Source organism: Scardinius erythrophthalmus, assembly GCF_964197995.2.
Source record: "Scardinius erythrophthalmus genome assembly, chromosome: 20".
Classification (NCBI taxonomy): domain Eukaryota; kingdom Metazoa; phylum Chordata; class Actinopteri; order Cypriniformes; family Leuciscidae; genus Scardinius; species Scardinius erythrophthalmus.
In genome coordinates, this window is record NC_138240.1 from 11,096,139 (window position 1) to 11,113,465 (window position 17,327).

The 17,327-nt window shown below is 37.5% G+C and overlaps 1 protein-coding gene across 1 annotated transcript in view; it reads left to right on the forward strand.

The window, feature by feature from the left end:
• Positions 1–10,973: 10,973 nt before the first annotated feature.
• The window catches only part of notch2 (notch receptor 2), a 65,882-nt gene continuing 59,528 nt past the window's right edge, over positions 10,974–17,327 (forward strand). The window contains exon 1 of the mRNA XM_081348153.1: positions 10,974–11,299. Within this exon, the coding sequence (XP_081204279.1) occupies positions 11,227–11,299 (73 nt within the window). The 5' untranslated portion in view covers positions 10,974–11,226. The remainder of the gene's footprint in view (positions 11,300–17,327) is intronic.

Here is a 17,327-nt window from a genome sequence, read left to right on the forward strand (position 1 = left end):
CTGAGATAAGATGCTTGTCAGTGTTTAAGTGGGCACATTACATCAAATATTCTATTTATAACAAAATTATGAGTTGTCATGAATTTGGTAAATCTTTCTTTACTGAAACATGACTATTTTAAATATTTTTTATTAAAATGATCCATAAATTAAGTGAAAAACTCAACCCTGTCACAAGGTTGAGTGTGACGGGGTTGAGGTTTCCTGTACAAAATGGCCACTGATCCTCTTGTAGTGTAGGAGAGTAGACCATATATGGCAGCAATGAAATAAGTACTTATGGATTAAAATAAAACTTTGAAAAATAATTTTCCATCTTAATTTTTATGTGATAGGGTTGAGTTGTTAAGCTTGACAGTACCCTCCCTTGACTATAATATGCCTCAAAAATATTAATAAAAAGTATGGTACTACTTGATACTATGATATGATACTATCTTATGCAACACAACACTGTTAAAAAGGCCTGAATGATGTAATTTCTGGTAAATGATGTCACATATGGGTGGAGTCTAAATTATTATAGGTGGAGAATGGTTGACGTGACGGGTTGAATTCTGACTGAGGGACATCGCTTTATATCAAATCGTCTGTTTTTTATCAAATGTCTTGCAATTTTTTAGAACAATATTTTTCACAAGAAAATAACACAAATAAAACCTTACAACATTTCCACAAAAAAAAAAAAAAATTACACGGTGTACATTTTGATACATTTTCTCTCTTCTGACACACACAGTCGCTTCGTTTATGTGCAAAACTTTTTTGATGAACGAAAAAGTGCTTTTTTTTGTCAATGTCCGCTACGTCTTTCCCTGCACAACCACCAGAGTGCGCCCAACAGTGAGCATATAAAACCTTCCTGTTCTCCGTTATTGTGATAAGTTTTCAGCAAAAAGGAAACCGAGAGAGTGAGTGAGAGAGATGATTTTAGACACTCGATGCAAGGTGCTAACCATTTTTGCAGAGACAACGAAACACTAATGTTCGTTCCCCGTTATGTCTCCGTGTGTACAGGAAGTGGGTATAGCCGAAAAGAGAAGCTGCCACGATAGCGTGCATCACCAACCACAATGCACAGACTCAACTCTTCACCCCTTAGTTTCTCTTTGCAGAGGGGGAAGTGGGAGTTTGCGGAGGCTGACCTGCTGATAAACACTGCCAGGCCTTGAACTATTGCTGGATATTTCTTTGCAGAAATGAATGGATATATAACTAACTTGTGCCGTGCATTTCACTTGTGGGTGCGTTTTTAGCAGCAGCTGTCTTGAGGTTTGCAGAAAAGTTTTCTCAGTTAGCTTCTGCATCTTCAGCAGTGTTATTCACAAGAACTCTTTGTATCAGGCACATATATGTATCTGATTTGTAGTTCACGACCCTGCTGTCACCATCAGTATCTATTTCCTCCTACACACTTTTTTACACAGAAAATGTCGTTTTATTAGGCTCATAACAGGCACTTACACTTGATGAGCCACACTTGATGAGATCTAGAGTTGATTGATTGAAAAAGTTATAAACCTGATAAAAACATTCTCCCTTTGAGATAAAATGCTCTGTGCCATTGTGACCTGAGAAAATGGTCTATCTGTTTTTTCTATCTCACCTTCGTAGAGGACCTTTATCTGACACTGTGGGAAGCTATGTGAGAAGGGAAGTGTTTGCTTACTGTTGATCATCAACACCGCTTGAAAAGTTGCTCTAGTGTGATACAGACTGGGCCGGACAACAGCCAAGCGCTCATTTACAAGATGGGGTTCAGATGAGTTCAGATTCAGAACTAATAGTTGTAATAAGGCCAGAGGCGAAGAGGGAACATTTTCCACTCCTATCTCTTGCCCTCTTTTCTACTTTCTTCCCGTCTCTCTTTTCTGTTGCCATGGTGGCAGGGGTGCGTGACAGTCATGTGAAAACGAAGCCGATTGGATTAAAATACTTGGTGTGATCAGGGGTCGTGTATGCTGCACATGTACTAAACACACCATAAACTGATTATGCACACGCACACACTGTTTCTGAGCGGTTTACAGGGAAAGTTACTGAAATGTGTGAACAAGTGATTGAATGGTTGTGGTGAGGACTCGCAAACCATTCTAGTTAATAGTTATTTACTATTGTAGGCCTGTTTGGCTACACACACACACACACACACGTATACAATTCAGAAGTTTTAGGTTTGGAGGATTTTTTGGTAACACTTTACAATAAGGTTTCATTTGTGAACATTACTTAACTACATACATTCACATGAGCTAACAATGAACAATACAGTATTTATTAATCTTAGTTAATGTTCATTTTAACATTTACTAGTATATTTTACGCATACGTTAACATTAGTTGATCTAATTATGCACTGTGAACTTTCAGAATTTTTATTAACTAACATTAGCATAGGCTGATAAATGCTGTTAATATATGTAGTTAATAGTTTGTTAGTTATTTGCATTAACTAATGTCAACAAATGAGACCTTATGGTGAAGTGTTACCAATTTTTTTGTTTTTGAAAGAAGTCTCTATGCTCACCAACGCTGCATTTATTTGATCAAAAATACAGTACAAACAATAATATCGTCAAATAATATTACAATTGAAAATATTTGAATATTTTTTGAAAAAAATGTATTATTTAAAATTAACATTAATTTCTTACTAAACATGTAATGTGTCCTACATGTTTGTTGCTATTACTTTTTTCTACGAGTCATTGCCTGGCAGGTGATAAAATTCACAAAAAATCAGTTTGACTGGCTTTGAAGAAGAGTTCAAGGCTCTTTTGATTTTTGGCCAGTGCGCAACACCTTCGAAAAATAAAACCCAGCATCATGGCGGTATAGGTTTTTTTTCTGAAAATGTTGTTTCGTTGGATATCTTTCTTTTTTTGTGATGACCGTGGCATGTAATACCAAGTTATGATATTTGGTGTGCAATATGTTGGAAAAGATTTGTTAGGGGTCCAATATATTTTATTGAATTGATAAAGGTTGATAAATTACATCTAATATCTCATTCGCATGAGAATTGTTTGTCAAGCCATTCTCATTTGTTATAGTGACGCTTTAACCATCATAAATCACACAGCGTCAGTAGCCTATATTGTCGTTCTTACAGTGATGTTTTGTAACCATATTGTCGTTATGGTTGCCATATTTCTCACAAAATGCCTTGAATATTAAGGCTTCCTCTTTCTCCTGCTCGTTGTTCAAATTGACACTGTGATTTCACCTTTCTCCATCAGCTCTCCTGCTGTCTTGTCTCTCCTCCTGTTTCTTCTATCTCACGCTCCCTCAATTCGCACCGCTGAGCAAGAGCAGCTGTACTCCAGTCTACGGGGTTGTAAAAACCAGGGACGAAAGAGGAAGTTCTGAGGGAGCTTGTGAGTTATTGCCCCCCAACGTACACATGGGGGCCTGGGAACTGCCCTCCACCCTCACCAAGCCTGAAACAAGACTGACGGCTGAAGCTTGATGCCCCTTCACCCTGTGTACACAATCTCCATCACACACACTAAAGGGAGTGACCCTCGTACCGAGGTCACACTAAACCTCGTATGTACAACTCATCAGCCATATGGGAACGTATAGTAATGTGTCACTGCAATTAGGCTAGATCTGTAGGGCTACTTCATCTGTCTGATTAACAATGTGTGTGCATGCATATAATGTTGATTACCACAGAAAAACATTTTATCCCTAATTAAAAAAAAAAAAGCAAATTGTGCTGATATAGTAAGGCACTTATGTAAACGGGTTCTGCACTTTGAATGTTTAAAAGCTATGAAGCTTTTATTACATGAATTCTTACTTTAAATTGTTTTCTTTATTATTATTATTATTATTATTATTATTGTTTTGTTTTCTTTTTCGGGACTATACCGGACTAGGCAGAGAATTGATCATCAATTTGTTCGTTTTTTTCTTATTTTGCACCCTGTCTATACCATTCAAGCATTACAGGAATTTGTGATATAGGATATTGCTAACACATATGAGCTAGATTTCACAGACAGGGTTTAGATCAAGCCAGGATTAGGCCTTAGTTCAATTAGGACATTTAAGTAGATAAAAAAAAAAAAATTCGCACAAAAATATTCTTGTCGCTTCATAAAATTAAAGTCCCCATGAAATCAAAATTGACCCTATTTACTTTGTTAGCGCATATTACTAGTCTTGTGGTGAACAATTAATCCGTGCAAGAAAATATTAAAAAAAAAAAATTTTTACCATGGTAATCTTTAATCAAAATCTGAAAATGCCCCTCCCCTCTGCATTGGAGGACCTTCTCTGATGACGTAGGTTTGAGGAATTGGTTTGGGCAACGCTTAACCACTCCCTTCAAACCGTTAGTCTGCTATGAGCAGAGATGGAGAGGAGGAGCGCTAGAGTAAAACCCTGCCCTCTGTTCAATATTCCGTTTCACTGGGAAATACGTCATAACACTGGAGAAAAGTCGTTTGCAACTTCCGGTTCACGGGGACTTTAAGGACTATTTTAACAATGTCTTTACTATCTTTCTGGGCCTTGAAAGTGGTGATTACTCAGTCTATTGGGGGGGTCAGAAAGCTCTCGGATTCATTAAAAATATCTTAATTTGTGTTCCGAAGATGAACTAAGGTCTTACAGGGTTGAAACTAGAGGGTGAGGGTGAGTAATTAATGACAGAATTTTCATTTTTTGGGTGAACTAACTAACCCTTTAAGCTGGTCTTCCAGTCTGTTCAAGCACATGTTTAGCTGGGGGCAGGCTAAAAAGTGCCCAAAACCCCTCTAAAACCAGCCAACAGACCAGCCTAACCAAACTAGGAGACCAACAAAGACCAGCAAACCAGCTTCGGTTGATTTATTTCAACAGGGAAAAGCTGTCAGTTCATGAAACCAGTTATACGACAGTGAAAACAGTTATTTTTGCAATTCTGTTTGAAACCTCAAGAGTCATTCTTTTAAAATTGTGTTTTATTTATTTATTAACTGCAATAGGTAATTATACCACAGATGCTGACGATAACTTATATTGAACCTGAAATGTTCCATTAATGATAACCTGTCTGTTCTGTAAAAAAAAGCTAGCTGGTTTACCTGCAGGAGCACTTACTATTTATCAAGCTGGTGACTGCAGATGGCAGTATTAATAGTGTCCTATCTAGATTAGGTATACCTAATATATACGCGTACAATATATACAGCGTATACGCTGCTGTGGGAGTCTGTTGAAGTCGGAGGTGTGAATACCAGTCATGCCTGCCATCAAGTTGGATTTATGACACAATTAACCAATGGCAGGAAAAACACCAGGCTCACTTACTTTACACTTTCCCCAATTGTCATGCACTTACATGTATGCATATGTGTCTCTGTGTGTGCGTATGTATTTATACTGCCTGTAATACATAAATCTGTGTATATTTTGATATTTTCAGCACTTCCATCACTGATCTTTTGTTTAATTTATCTCTTTGTCTCTCTCTCTCCCTTATTCCCTTTGGACGGTGTGAGAGGCTACCGAGCATAGAGAATTACTTTGACCTCAGTGCACTTTTAAACCAGTGGGACCAGCCTCAGAAAATCAAAGGGCGGCTTATTCAGCATGAGCTCTAAAACGATTTGCCATACCCTACAACTGTAACCCACATACACACACTCCTAATGGATCATCACAATGGTTCTTACATCATACCTTAATCAATTACAGTTGTGTTACAGTGATATTTTTTCCTCATAGGTGCATCTAAGATGTATCTTAAAAAAAACTAAAACAGATATATGCATTTATTTCACAAAACAAAATATTAACTTTACACAAATCATCCTGTTCTTAAAAATGGTGTGTTACCTCCTCAAACATCACACAATATGGTAATATTTCCATTATTGTTATTAATATTATTACTAATTAACATATGTATTGTTATTATATGCTATATTTAATTTATTTTGTCTTGTGGACTATATGTCAAATTACTTAAAAACAATTAACTTAAATTATATATATTAATTTGCCTTTAATTGAGGCAAAAGTCATAGTTAATAGTTAGTTAATAGTAAAAATGACTATTTTGATAGTGAAAACCTATTCTGATAGATGAAGATTGCAGATGCAAGGGTTATGTAAATATGAACTGTATGTGTCCGCATGCAGACTTTGACCTTGATGTCACTAATGGGTCTAAGGCTGAAATGGCATGGCCTTCGTTCTTCATGTCTGTAGGTCAATGCTCATAAACAAGTGCGCTCTCCTTTTCCCACAGTGCTGTATAAATAGCCCTCTCACCGTGTATGTGATGGCTGAGTAGACGTCACATTTGCAACAGCAAATTCCACGCACCTGCTCCGGCCAAGACCCAAGGTCCGCTTACAGGACACGGACAAAATTCTCCCCCTTAGGAACCTCACTGCTTTAACTTTCAGCTCTCTCCTTACGCCTTCTTCCAATAAGCTTTCTACTGTCTTTGCCCCTCTGAGGACAAGTTTTCATGCCAGGCTGCGTCAGAAGGGGCCGCAAGCCGACCCAGAGCCCTGACCACTGTGAAACGGTTAGACGTAGTGTGTTGCTGCAACACTTGCGCAAAGTGAACCAAAGTCTTGAGAACTTGAAGATAATGTGCAAATTCTCACAGCCTCTATGGGCCCTATAATTATTGCTGTATTACATTTCTTGTAAATGTTAAAGATTAATCAGTCATTTAAAAGGAGCTCAATGCACATTATCACAGACATCAAACAGAAATCTAATTTCCAAATGGCAGATTATATGTACACATTTTGCAGTATACATTTTTTGTCAGGTAACCTAAAAAGGTGGTAACATCTAAACTGTTTATTTAAGCCGAAATATTATTTTAAATGACTGAATCAACTTGACTTTGTTTTATTACATCTAACTCATTTTTAGGGGTCAGAGCAGATAGCTATGGTATAAATAAACCCCCCCTTTTTTAAACCCATTTTTACTGTGAAATGCAATAAGTCTGTGTTTGCTATTTCTGTGAATCAGGGTTTTGCACTTTCAGAGTTGAAATAAGAATGCATTTTTTAAATTCAAATTCAATTCTTAGGTGAGGTTTTTAATAGGAAAAGCTATGTTAATGAAGATAACATTTTTGAAGCCTTGAGGTTTAATGGTTTATGGGTCTAATATTCTTTGAATTACCAAGGATTTCTTTAAATTGCAGTACAAGTGGTTCTTTCTGTCATTCCTTTTAAAAAATGTATTTCCTCTGGTGTGGCCAATTTGATTTCCAGCTCATGTTAAAGGGAAGTAAATCTTTCAATTTTGAATTTTGACATCTGTTGCATATTCGGTCCATATCCAGGTCATTTTCATGTTCTCCTTCTGATTTTGGGTCTTTTACCTGTTAGCATATTGTTGTCAAACGGTACAAACACTCCATTGTGTTCAGACACACCTTACATTCAAAAGAGCACAGTTTTCCAGCTTCATGTGTGTCATATTCATAATGCTGATGCAAATTACAGGCCCACTGCATGTCACATGGCTCATCACATCACAACAAACTCTTTCTATTTAATTCCCATTCTGGAGAAAAGGTTGGCCTATTTTATAAATAAAACTATGGCATCATTGCAATGCCAGCATTTATATTAGATTTTGATAAATTAATTTTTTTGCGGACGACTTTTGTAGATCTGTTTTGTGTGTAAAAAGTCATGTGATGACCTAATGTGATGATGCATGCGTATGGGTAATAACGTATTGGAAACGATGAGCAGAAATTAGTTAACGTGTTAAACTAATCCATGCATTGTCTTTTCTCATGCCTCACCTGCTGTCATCTAACTGCCTTTTTCCCAAAGGTTTGAAAAAGGTTTCTGAAGTAAACAGGGATGAGTTGCGCAATCCCTTAATCATTTTTATGTTACACATTTGGATTTGAAGATCTTAAGCCTTTGTGATCATCTTACAGCAACTGCTACAGTTTTTGCTGGGCCATCCAGTTTATGTTGAAGTGTAAATGAAAGGTCACAGGAAGAGGGAGATAATCTACCACTAAATATACCCCTCACTTCCTATCCCCTCTCTCCCATTTCATTTTAACGGAGTGAGAGATAGATGATGCTTCCGCTGGGTTTCGTCAGTATCTATCTATCTATCTATCTATCTATCTATCTATCTATCTATCTATCTATCTATCTATCTATCTATCTATCTATCTATCTATCTATCTATCTATCTATCTATCTATCTATCTATCTATCTATCTATCTATCTATCTATCTATCTATCTATCTATCTACACTGTTAGAAAAATCTGTAGAAATTACAGTATTACTGGCAGCTATTTGCCAGTAACTTACTGTAGATTTAAATTTATGTTATTTACTGGCAACAATTTGTTCAAAATGAAATGAACATTAAACATTAACAAATCTATCTATCTATCTATCTATCTATCTATCTATCTATCTATCTATCTATCTATCTATCTATCTATCTATCTATCTATCTATCTATCTATCTATCTATCTATCTATCTATCTATCTATCTATCTATCTATCTATCTATCTATCTATCTATCTATCTATCTATCTATCTATCTATCTATCTATCTATCTATCTATCTATCTATCTATCTATCTATCTATCTATCTGGTAACTTCCTCCTTAAATGTCAGGGCTGAGTTTTTGGTGTGTACTAAGTGTAGTTTCCCACACTGATGAAGAGTGGGCAGAAAGGGTGGGGGTGTAGGTAGCCAATCGAGAGGCAATCAGTCTTCTGATGCCACCAGCCGCCATATATCAGTGTTTTTATCCGGTCCACTTGACGCATTACTACTGAGATAAATCACCCTTTGAATGGCAGGCCATTAAAAATTGTCCCAGCAGTTCCAGATGACCTTTGCCTTATCATGGGGACATTCATTCATTTTGATATTTACATTTGCAGCCCTGGCATCAAGTGTCCATCAATCTGGGATGAAGTTTGTTCCAACTTTGAGAGGTTGTATAAATTTGAGGCTAGTCTGGTGTTTTTACTCTGCCATTGACGTAACACCAAATATGTTGCTTTTTGAGATGCTCATCAATTGCTAAATTTACAACAAAATCTTTTTTTTGTTCTACTTGAGTTGACGTGCAAGAAGTAGCAGCTTTACTCTCTTCCCTTTACTATGGAAAATATGCTTAGATCCTGCTCAGACATTTTCATTTTCTAGACATTTAAAATAACAATGAATGAAACTAAGTTTTACAGATGGCTTCAGCTGACGCATAGCACAGATGTTTTTTTTTTTGTGCTAAATGAGCATAATCTGAGCTCAACGGCACAGATGGCACACCCAAAGATTGAAGCCGTTGTTTTAGGGACTTTAGGGGAGATTCCAATAGAAACTCCTAAAAATGGATAATAGGTTAGAATTGTTCAGTGTGAAGCCATGAAATTAATGTGACGTTGATAAAACAAACAGTGTTGAGATTATGCAATATTTTCAGTAAAAATTACATTTATGGAAAAAATATTTTATTTTTTGCCTGGGTCTGGAAAAATAAGGAAAGAACAGAAAGTCTATGGCACCCTGGAGGAAGGTATTATGGCACAGCAATCCCTTTATTGCAGTCATAGAGAAACCAAAGCTGGACCCCCTACAGGGAAACTGGAAGGGTTAATTTGTTCTATTCAATGCAAAGTCTTTCATCAGAAAGCAACGGAGGACATTAACAAAAAAAGGGATTGATTTGTTTATTTTGCCTTTACAACAGGAGCCCATTTAACTTAACATCTCAAACAATGGTGTCCACAGCACATCTTTGATGATCTCAGGATAGATGGTGCTTGATTCATGACATTTGTGTTGTATGTTTTGATGTGATGTTGGTTGAAAGAACTGGGGCAGGACTTGTTTCACTGACTGATATACATTTCCCATGTCAGCAGATGACTGGTCATTTTTGTTAGGACTCTCAAAAGCGTTGAATGACACATTTGTGAGGATGTTGTGTTTGCTGTTATCATGGTAAGATTGAAACTCAAAAAGCTGGACTCAGGCCGCTACGTATTCACCAAAATTTGACTTGACCTGGACTTCAGTCACCATGAAATCAAAATGGACAATTCTTTTTTTATGGAATATTGCAGGATTTATTATAAATAAATTCATGCACATCATCTATATATAAGCAATACATATTTCATTGTATTACTATTTAATGTGTCAATGAAACCTAACTTCCTTTTTCTCCTATGAGAATGTGTGGTCATTTGCTCCTTTATTTGCTTCAAAGTGCTTCAAAATGACAAAATCTAGTTTAATATAACACACATAAAGCCTTTTAATTACTGATCATCTGTGGAAAGTGAAACATAACGTGAGACATTAACACATAATATATATTCATATTCCTTTAAATTTGAAATTGAGAAGAAATGTGCTGTTAATTTATGAAAATATTCAAACTAATTTAGGATAAAAATCCAAGTCATCCAAATGTTTTGGGACAAATACTAAACACACAAATGACAAATATTAACGTGTCGAAAGCAGATTAGCCTAATACCAAATGGGGTTGTTGGGTAATAATACATTTGACCAAAACAACACCATTTTGTAATTAATCGGTTTTCTATTACTACACATACGTCTGGTAAATGTGAAAGACGATGAATTAAGGCATAAAACTCCCTAAATCAAACCCCCCAGAGAAAGGGGTGGGTAATTTATGAAATAACGTCAACGGGTGGAGAGGAAAAAGTATGAACGGGTTAATTTTGAGTCATACTCGTCTTTGCCGAATGGGTGAAAATTCCTCCGCCACTGAAAAAAAAAATATATATATTTGTAACAAAATTGAGTCTTCTTCCAAAACCCACTCAAGGCTAAATAAATTCATAATTTAACTCTGTAAATATTTTAACGACTTCTAGGAAGTAAACTATTGAGAAGCTCGTTATTTCTGGACGCATCACAGACAATAGATCCACCCGTAGGGTTGGCGGAAGAACATCTCCGTCTGCGACTTCAGTGACTGGGACGAAAAGAAGAGAGAAGTTCAGAAAGTTAGATCAACAGCGCAACTACGTGAAGAAAACTTTCAAATGAAGGCACTATACGGATTTATGTGGTCAAACGAGACATTCTGACAGTCAAAAGACATCTTCTCTTTCGAGTATAATTCGTTTTCCGATTTTTGAAGATAATTTTAAGATTCGTTACGCTTTAACCTGACGGAGCACAGCCTCGCGCTGGCGACTATATGTGGATTTTACTCAAAATATGGGCCAATTACCCGGTGTCTCTTCGGGCAGAGTCATCCTTCTTGTTATCTGCTCCCTTAAAATAACATATGGTAAGTACTTTAACAGCTTTTATTTCAGAACACGTTTTTAAAAAAATAGTCATACGCATCTGTAACGTTACGGCGGTGTGAAGCATCAGCGCTCACGTTTCAGTTCTGCACGGCCTCGAATGGCGTGTCATCCTCACGTTATTTAAAGCGCATTAATAAAGAAAAGTGTAAGACATGTATATATGAATTGCATAAAAATGTACAAAGCGCTCAGGATTTTTTTTTTCCTTGCTGAGGGTAACTCGTGTTTCACACCTCTGCCCAGATGTGAGAGTCTGAGCGGAGAAAATCTGCTGCTACTCTTAGTATGTGAGAGAAGAATTCAAAATGGACACGTATGAGGGGAAAATATGGACTTATTAGAAATATAAAGGAATTGACTAGTTTCGTTTGTATTTGAGAGGAAGGAGAGGAGCACATCTTTTTACTGTTTTTATTGTGGGGTAGGTGTGTGTGGACTGTGTGCTTTCGATGCTTCCAGAAAGCTGAAGTTGAAGGATGCGTTGCATATAACTGTTAGTTGTATTTCTCAAGATGAGTTTTCCATCTGACGGCTGTTTATTTATGCTTAGCAGCTCATCTCAGCAGGTTTCAGACACAAAGAGTTGTCATGTAATGCAGTTGGTGCATTAGAGGCTCTTGTTTGGAGGAAATGGAATAATGTAATGACTAAAAGTCCACATGCAAGTCAGATCCAATCCCTCCAGAATAGAGCCTAAAAAAACAAGACAATATAATGACTGCAGGCTCGGCAAGAAGAGGGAGGAATGCTGCTGTTGGTGTTTCACATTCCTCTCTCTCTCTCTCTCTCTCTCTCTCTCTCTCTCTCTCTCTCTCTCTCTCTCTCTCTCTCTCTCTCTCTCTCTCTCTCTCTCTCTCTCTCTCTCTCTCTCACACACACACACACACACACACACACACACACACACCTTTCCCTCTGGATGCATTCATTTTCACAATGCTGCAGCTCGCCCATTGTGTCCCACAGATGATGTTTCTCCTTGTTCATCTGTATTGGGTATCATTCCTTGGGGTGGGATTGACTTCGCTTTTCTTTTCTTTTCTCGCCTGGCATGTCGCCCCAGTTGTGTAGGATGTTTCAAGTCGCATGTATTTGCTCACATCAGCCGTTGCAGCGTGTGCAATAAGAATTTTGCCCATTGTTCCCGCCTGCTAGCGGCATGCATGGTGCCCGGCCACGGTTCTGACCCGCTGCTTCTCTCTGGTGTGAAATGTGATTTATCTCTGGCAAACTCCCACTTATCAGAACACAACGGACCAGTTATGAAATGGCCCACGGTCGTGCATATATCAGGGATGCCCACATCCTACCAGCTGGTGCGGTGGAGGTCTTGCCCGGGTCGCTGGAAGAAGCTTTGCTGTGTTATGATGACATTTTGAAATAATTCTCCAGTTTAGGATATATTGAGTGCATTTTCTTTGTACCCAGCGAACTGCCAAGCACACACTACAAGCCTGAAGAATGTCACTCATTCTCTTGCAATTTCATTGGCTGCTGAGCACTTAAAAATCTCAAAGGTGATGATTTTGAGTCTTGTAGCATGCTTTTCGCTTAAAGGATCCAGAGAATGATGGGAGATGCCTTTTACTTCCCATCTGTGTTGTACGTGAATGCCTGGACTTGAACTTTTTTGTAAGATTGTTGGAGAATCCTGCGGGAGGCTAGAATGGAGTGAGAGGCTCAAGCTTGTTAAATCCATGGATTAAAACCCCAGAGCAGGTTAACAAATGAAGTGGGAATTAAGACGTTCTGCATTCCTGCCACATGGCAATGTGCTTAGCCTGGCACCAGGCACACACACACACACACAGTGCCTGTGTGTGTATGCAAGCTTTTTAGGCTTGACTTGAGAACCATGCCATGTCATGCAGGCTCATTTCCTCCTTATTGCTGACTGTGTGTGCATTAGAAAGTATTGATGTTAATAATGTGAAATCATTCTCATCTGTAATGGGCTTGTGATTAGGGATATACCAATTTTAATATGGTTGATATTGATAAGCTATAATGAAATTGTAAACTATTTTGTCTGAATTAAAAATAAAACACAAAACCAAAATCAGTCATTGTAAATGCTACAAGTAAATTAGACATCACAACATTATAATGTACACAATATGAAAAATGGATTTATTTAGAGATCTTAAGATTATAGTGTTATTGTTTATTCGTTTTTTTAAAGATTATTTAAAAGAGTGTTGGCGAAGGTAATCTAATTGAGTGTATACAATTAAATGAAATCTTTTTGACCAATATCAACATTACTGTTTGGGGTTGGTAAGAATTTTAAATGTTTTTGAAAGAAGCCTCTTAGGCTGTGTTTATTTGATGAAAAATACTGTAAAATTTGTAATATTGTGAAAAATTATTTGTATTTAAAATAACTTTTCTATTTGAATATACTTTAAAATGTAATTTATTCCATTTTAAAACTATTTTCGGCATCATACTCCAGTCTTCAGTATCACAAGGTCCTCAGAAATCTTTTTTAATATGCTGATTTGGTGCTTAAGAAAAATTTCTTCTTATTATCAATGTTGAAAACAGTTGTGCTGCTTAATATTTTTGTGGGATAATATTTTCAGGATTCTTTGATGAATACTCACTTTTAACAAACTGAATGCATCCATGCTGAATAAAAGTATTAATTTATTTTACAAAAACCTTACTGACCCCAATCTTTTGAAAAGCAGTGTATCTAATATCAACCGATACAGTAAATAAAACAAAATCTCTAATATCAGACTATAACCAATATGGTGCATTGATTCCTACTTAGGTTGTGGTGAAAGTGTTCATTCTGACTGTTAGCATATAGCCAGTTCTCAGGACACTTTCATTGGAATGTTGTTGCTTTGAGAATTGTAAGGTTTCCTCCCAAACTAGACACAGCCTATCATTAAACAATCAGGGTGCTTTTTAGCCACATGTGACGTACAGATTTAATGAGCGCCACTGAAAACCTCCCTTTGTCTTTATGTCATCAAATCTGTACGCAATTACGCCCCCTGCCTCATTACATATGGCTTTGGGAAGGGTTTATTGTTTGTTGCCATGTTAACGTTTAACAGAATAGAGAGCACTTGCTGTATAAGAAAAGCCAGGAAATGGGGTTACTTCCTCACTCAGCGTGAACAACTTCCTTCTGCTGTCCAGCATGGATGTGGGCCAATGCCGACAAATCTCTTCTCTTCTCTCTCTCTTTCTCTCTCTCGCTCACTCACTCACTGAGTACTTTCCTCTCAACCCAGCCCTATCAGACTCATAATTACTTCCCCATCTCTCTCAGCAGCTATTAGCACTAACAAAGAGCGAGAGAGACACACACACGAGCAGAGATGTCCCTTGGGTTCTGGGTTTGGTCGCGGGGATGAGGCAGTGCTTTCAAACAAGCAAGGCTTACAGCTGTGAACCAGCTGCTCTGTGCAAGAGCTCCGACACACTCATGCTGCCTGAGCCACATCAGGAAGGAGGAGAAACAGACTTTGTTTGAAACACTCCTTGACCTTATTAGGACTGTTTGCATGACTATTTCTATTGCTTATCGTCAGGATTAGAGTTGAATTGATGAATATCTAAAAGTAAATACTACATTTTGACACATAACTTATGGACATGAATGAATGATAGCCTACCTCATTGTTTTAGAAGAGTTGTGCTATTACTCCTTGAAACTGAGCTGAAAAACCTCCTTGAAAAGTCTCACAAAAGTCTGAAAAAATGTAGTTCTGTTGTTGCTGTTGTAATTTCTGATAGTCAGACGCAGATCAAATGTTACCAACTCTTATGTCTGACTGATACGGCGTTGTATAAACCATGGCCTATTTCATGTATTTTTGTGGTCGTAGGGGTGGGCAGCTCTCTATATCACAGCTGTTTTATGTATTCAAGACTAATTTCCCTCAGCTCTGCAAAGCCTAAGATTTAATAGAAGACAGATTTTGTGTTGAAAACAGTTTTTATAAGTCACTGAATGTAGTTTAGAGAGTCCCTGATCACAATCCTGCATTTAGTGGGGTTAAAAAGACATGGGACTGCTTTTTATTAAAGGCAGGCTTGAGTTGGCTTCAGATCGAACACCCAAGTGTTCAGTGCCAGTAAACACACACACACACACACACACACACACACACACACACACACACACACACACACACACACACACACACACACACACACACACACACACACACACACACACACACACACACACACACACTCTGAATACTGGTGTTCAGTTCCCATACACTTTGGGTTATGAATCTGCTGTGTAGATGTTTCCAACTGATTTATAACCAGCTCTGAGAGAGTCACTCTTTTACATCTGGTCACGTTACTGTTGGAGCCCTATCTGACAAAAAGACAGAGAATGAGAAACGCAGACTACAGATTGGAGAGAGTTTGTGAGTTCAAGATGTAGAAGACTAAGAAAAAGAGGGAGTCAAAGAATTGTGCGGTGAGAATCCTGGCAGCACTGAGTGTGGATTGTGCTACGGTTCCCTGGAGTCTCTCGTCTGTCTGTCTGTCAGATTATAGATAGATAGCTGGATGGATCTAACTCCATCCATCCATCCATATGTACATGTATTTATTTTATATTAAAATATGTAAAACATACAACAATAAACGTATGTTGTATTTTTTTGTAACTCAAGTTTTAAGTGATATTTTTAGATGTGAATCTTCAAATTCATCCCCTTTGAAGCAATCACTACAGCTATACACATTTCAACAGATGTCTTTGGCTTTGAAACATTGCATCTTGTCTTACACACACACACACACACACACACATATATATATATGTATTTTATTAAATGTATTTTGATATTTTTTATGTTAAACAGCAGGTTGTGTTTTAGTTGTTTGACAGTTTGCATGGTAAAACCCTCTTTTGGTAAGTTGCATCTTTAAATTCAACCTTTTCAATGCACCTCTGATATACTAGCCATAACAAACAGACATCTTTGACCATTGCATTGCATCATGCACTGTTTTTTTTTTTTTTTTACTACCCATCCTCGATCAATGCGTTTTTTATATCGTGTCATGTTAAAAATAGTCGTTTACTTTTTAAATAGGACTTAAATACGTCTCAAGAAAGACCCGTGCATTCTGTTCCATTTCGTTGCGCTCCGTTTAGCTGTTTTTGAATGCAAGAATGCATGTTATGCAAACATTGCCTGAGAAACGCGTCCGATCGGGATCAGGTGCACCTGAAACCAGTGGTTCAGGGCAGGCAACACAAAACTACATACTTATTTGAAAATATATAGTTTTGAACATTGTTACTGTCTATCTGATATCTGTCGTGGAACATGCAATCCAGTCATTCATTTCTGAAAGAACTAGATTGTTAGTGATTAGTTTGAGTTTAACAAAAGGGGAGATGAAGAAACGTTTGTTTTTAACAAATGAGTGTGAATTGCTTCTTTTAATTATTCCACTTATCACCTCCCACTTCTCTTCATTGGGTTCTTCTCCTCTTTTTCTCATGTTGTCCTCACATTTGCCCCTCGCTCCATTCCTTCACACCTCAGGGACAGAGCTCTGGCCTCATGAATGTGGAAAAATGAAGACAAAATGTTTAGCAGTTGGTTAATCACAGCCTGGTTACTCTAAACAGAGTTCGTGTGAAAGTTTTGGCTGTTGTCTGCTTGTGAGGAAACTCACAATAAACTGAGTGAATTTGTCTTTTAAAAAGCAGATGCCCATACAGAGACTTTTAAACCCATGCAGCGTCCTGACGTAGGAACGATTCCCTCCTGCCTGTCTGATTATTTATTAGACATTCAGAGTAGAGTCTGATGATCTCAGATCAGGGATGCAATGAATCATGTTGACTCCATGCCAGAATGTTGATCGCAGCAGGTGTGCAGGCTTTCAGTGCAAGTGCCTGGTTTACGGTTGGCAGATCCCGGATTTAGATGTGCATGAGGTTTAGAAGATTGTACAGGATTTAAAAACGCTTCTTCAGTAGGACTGAAAGTAAAGAGGAGTTATAAA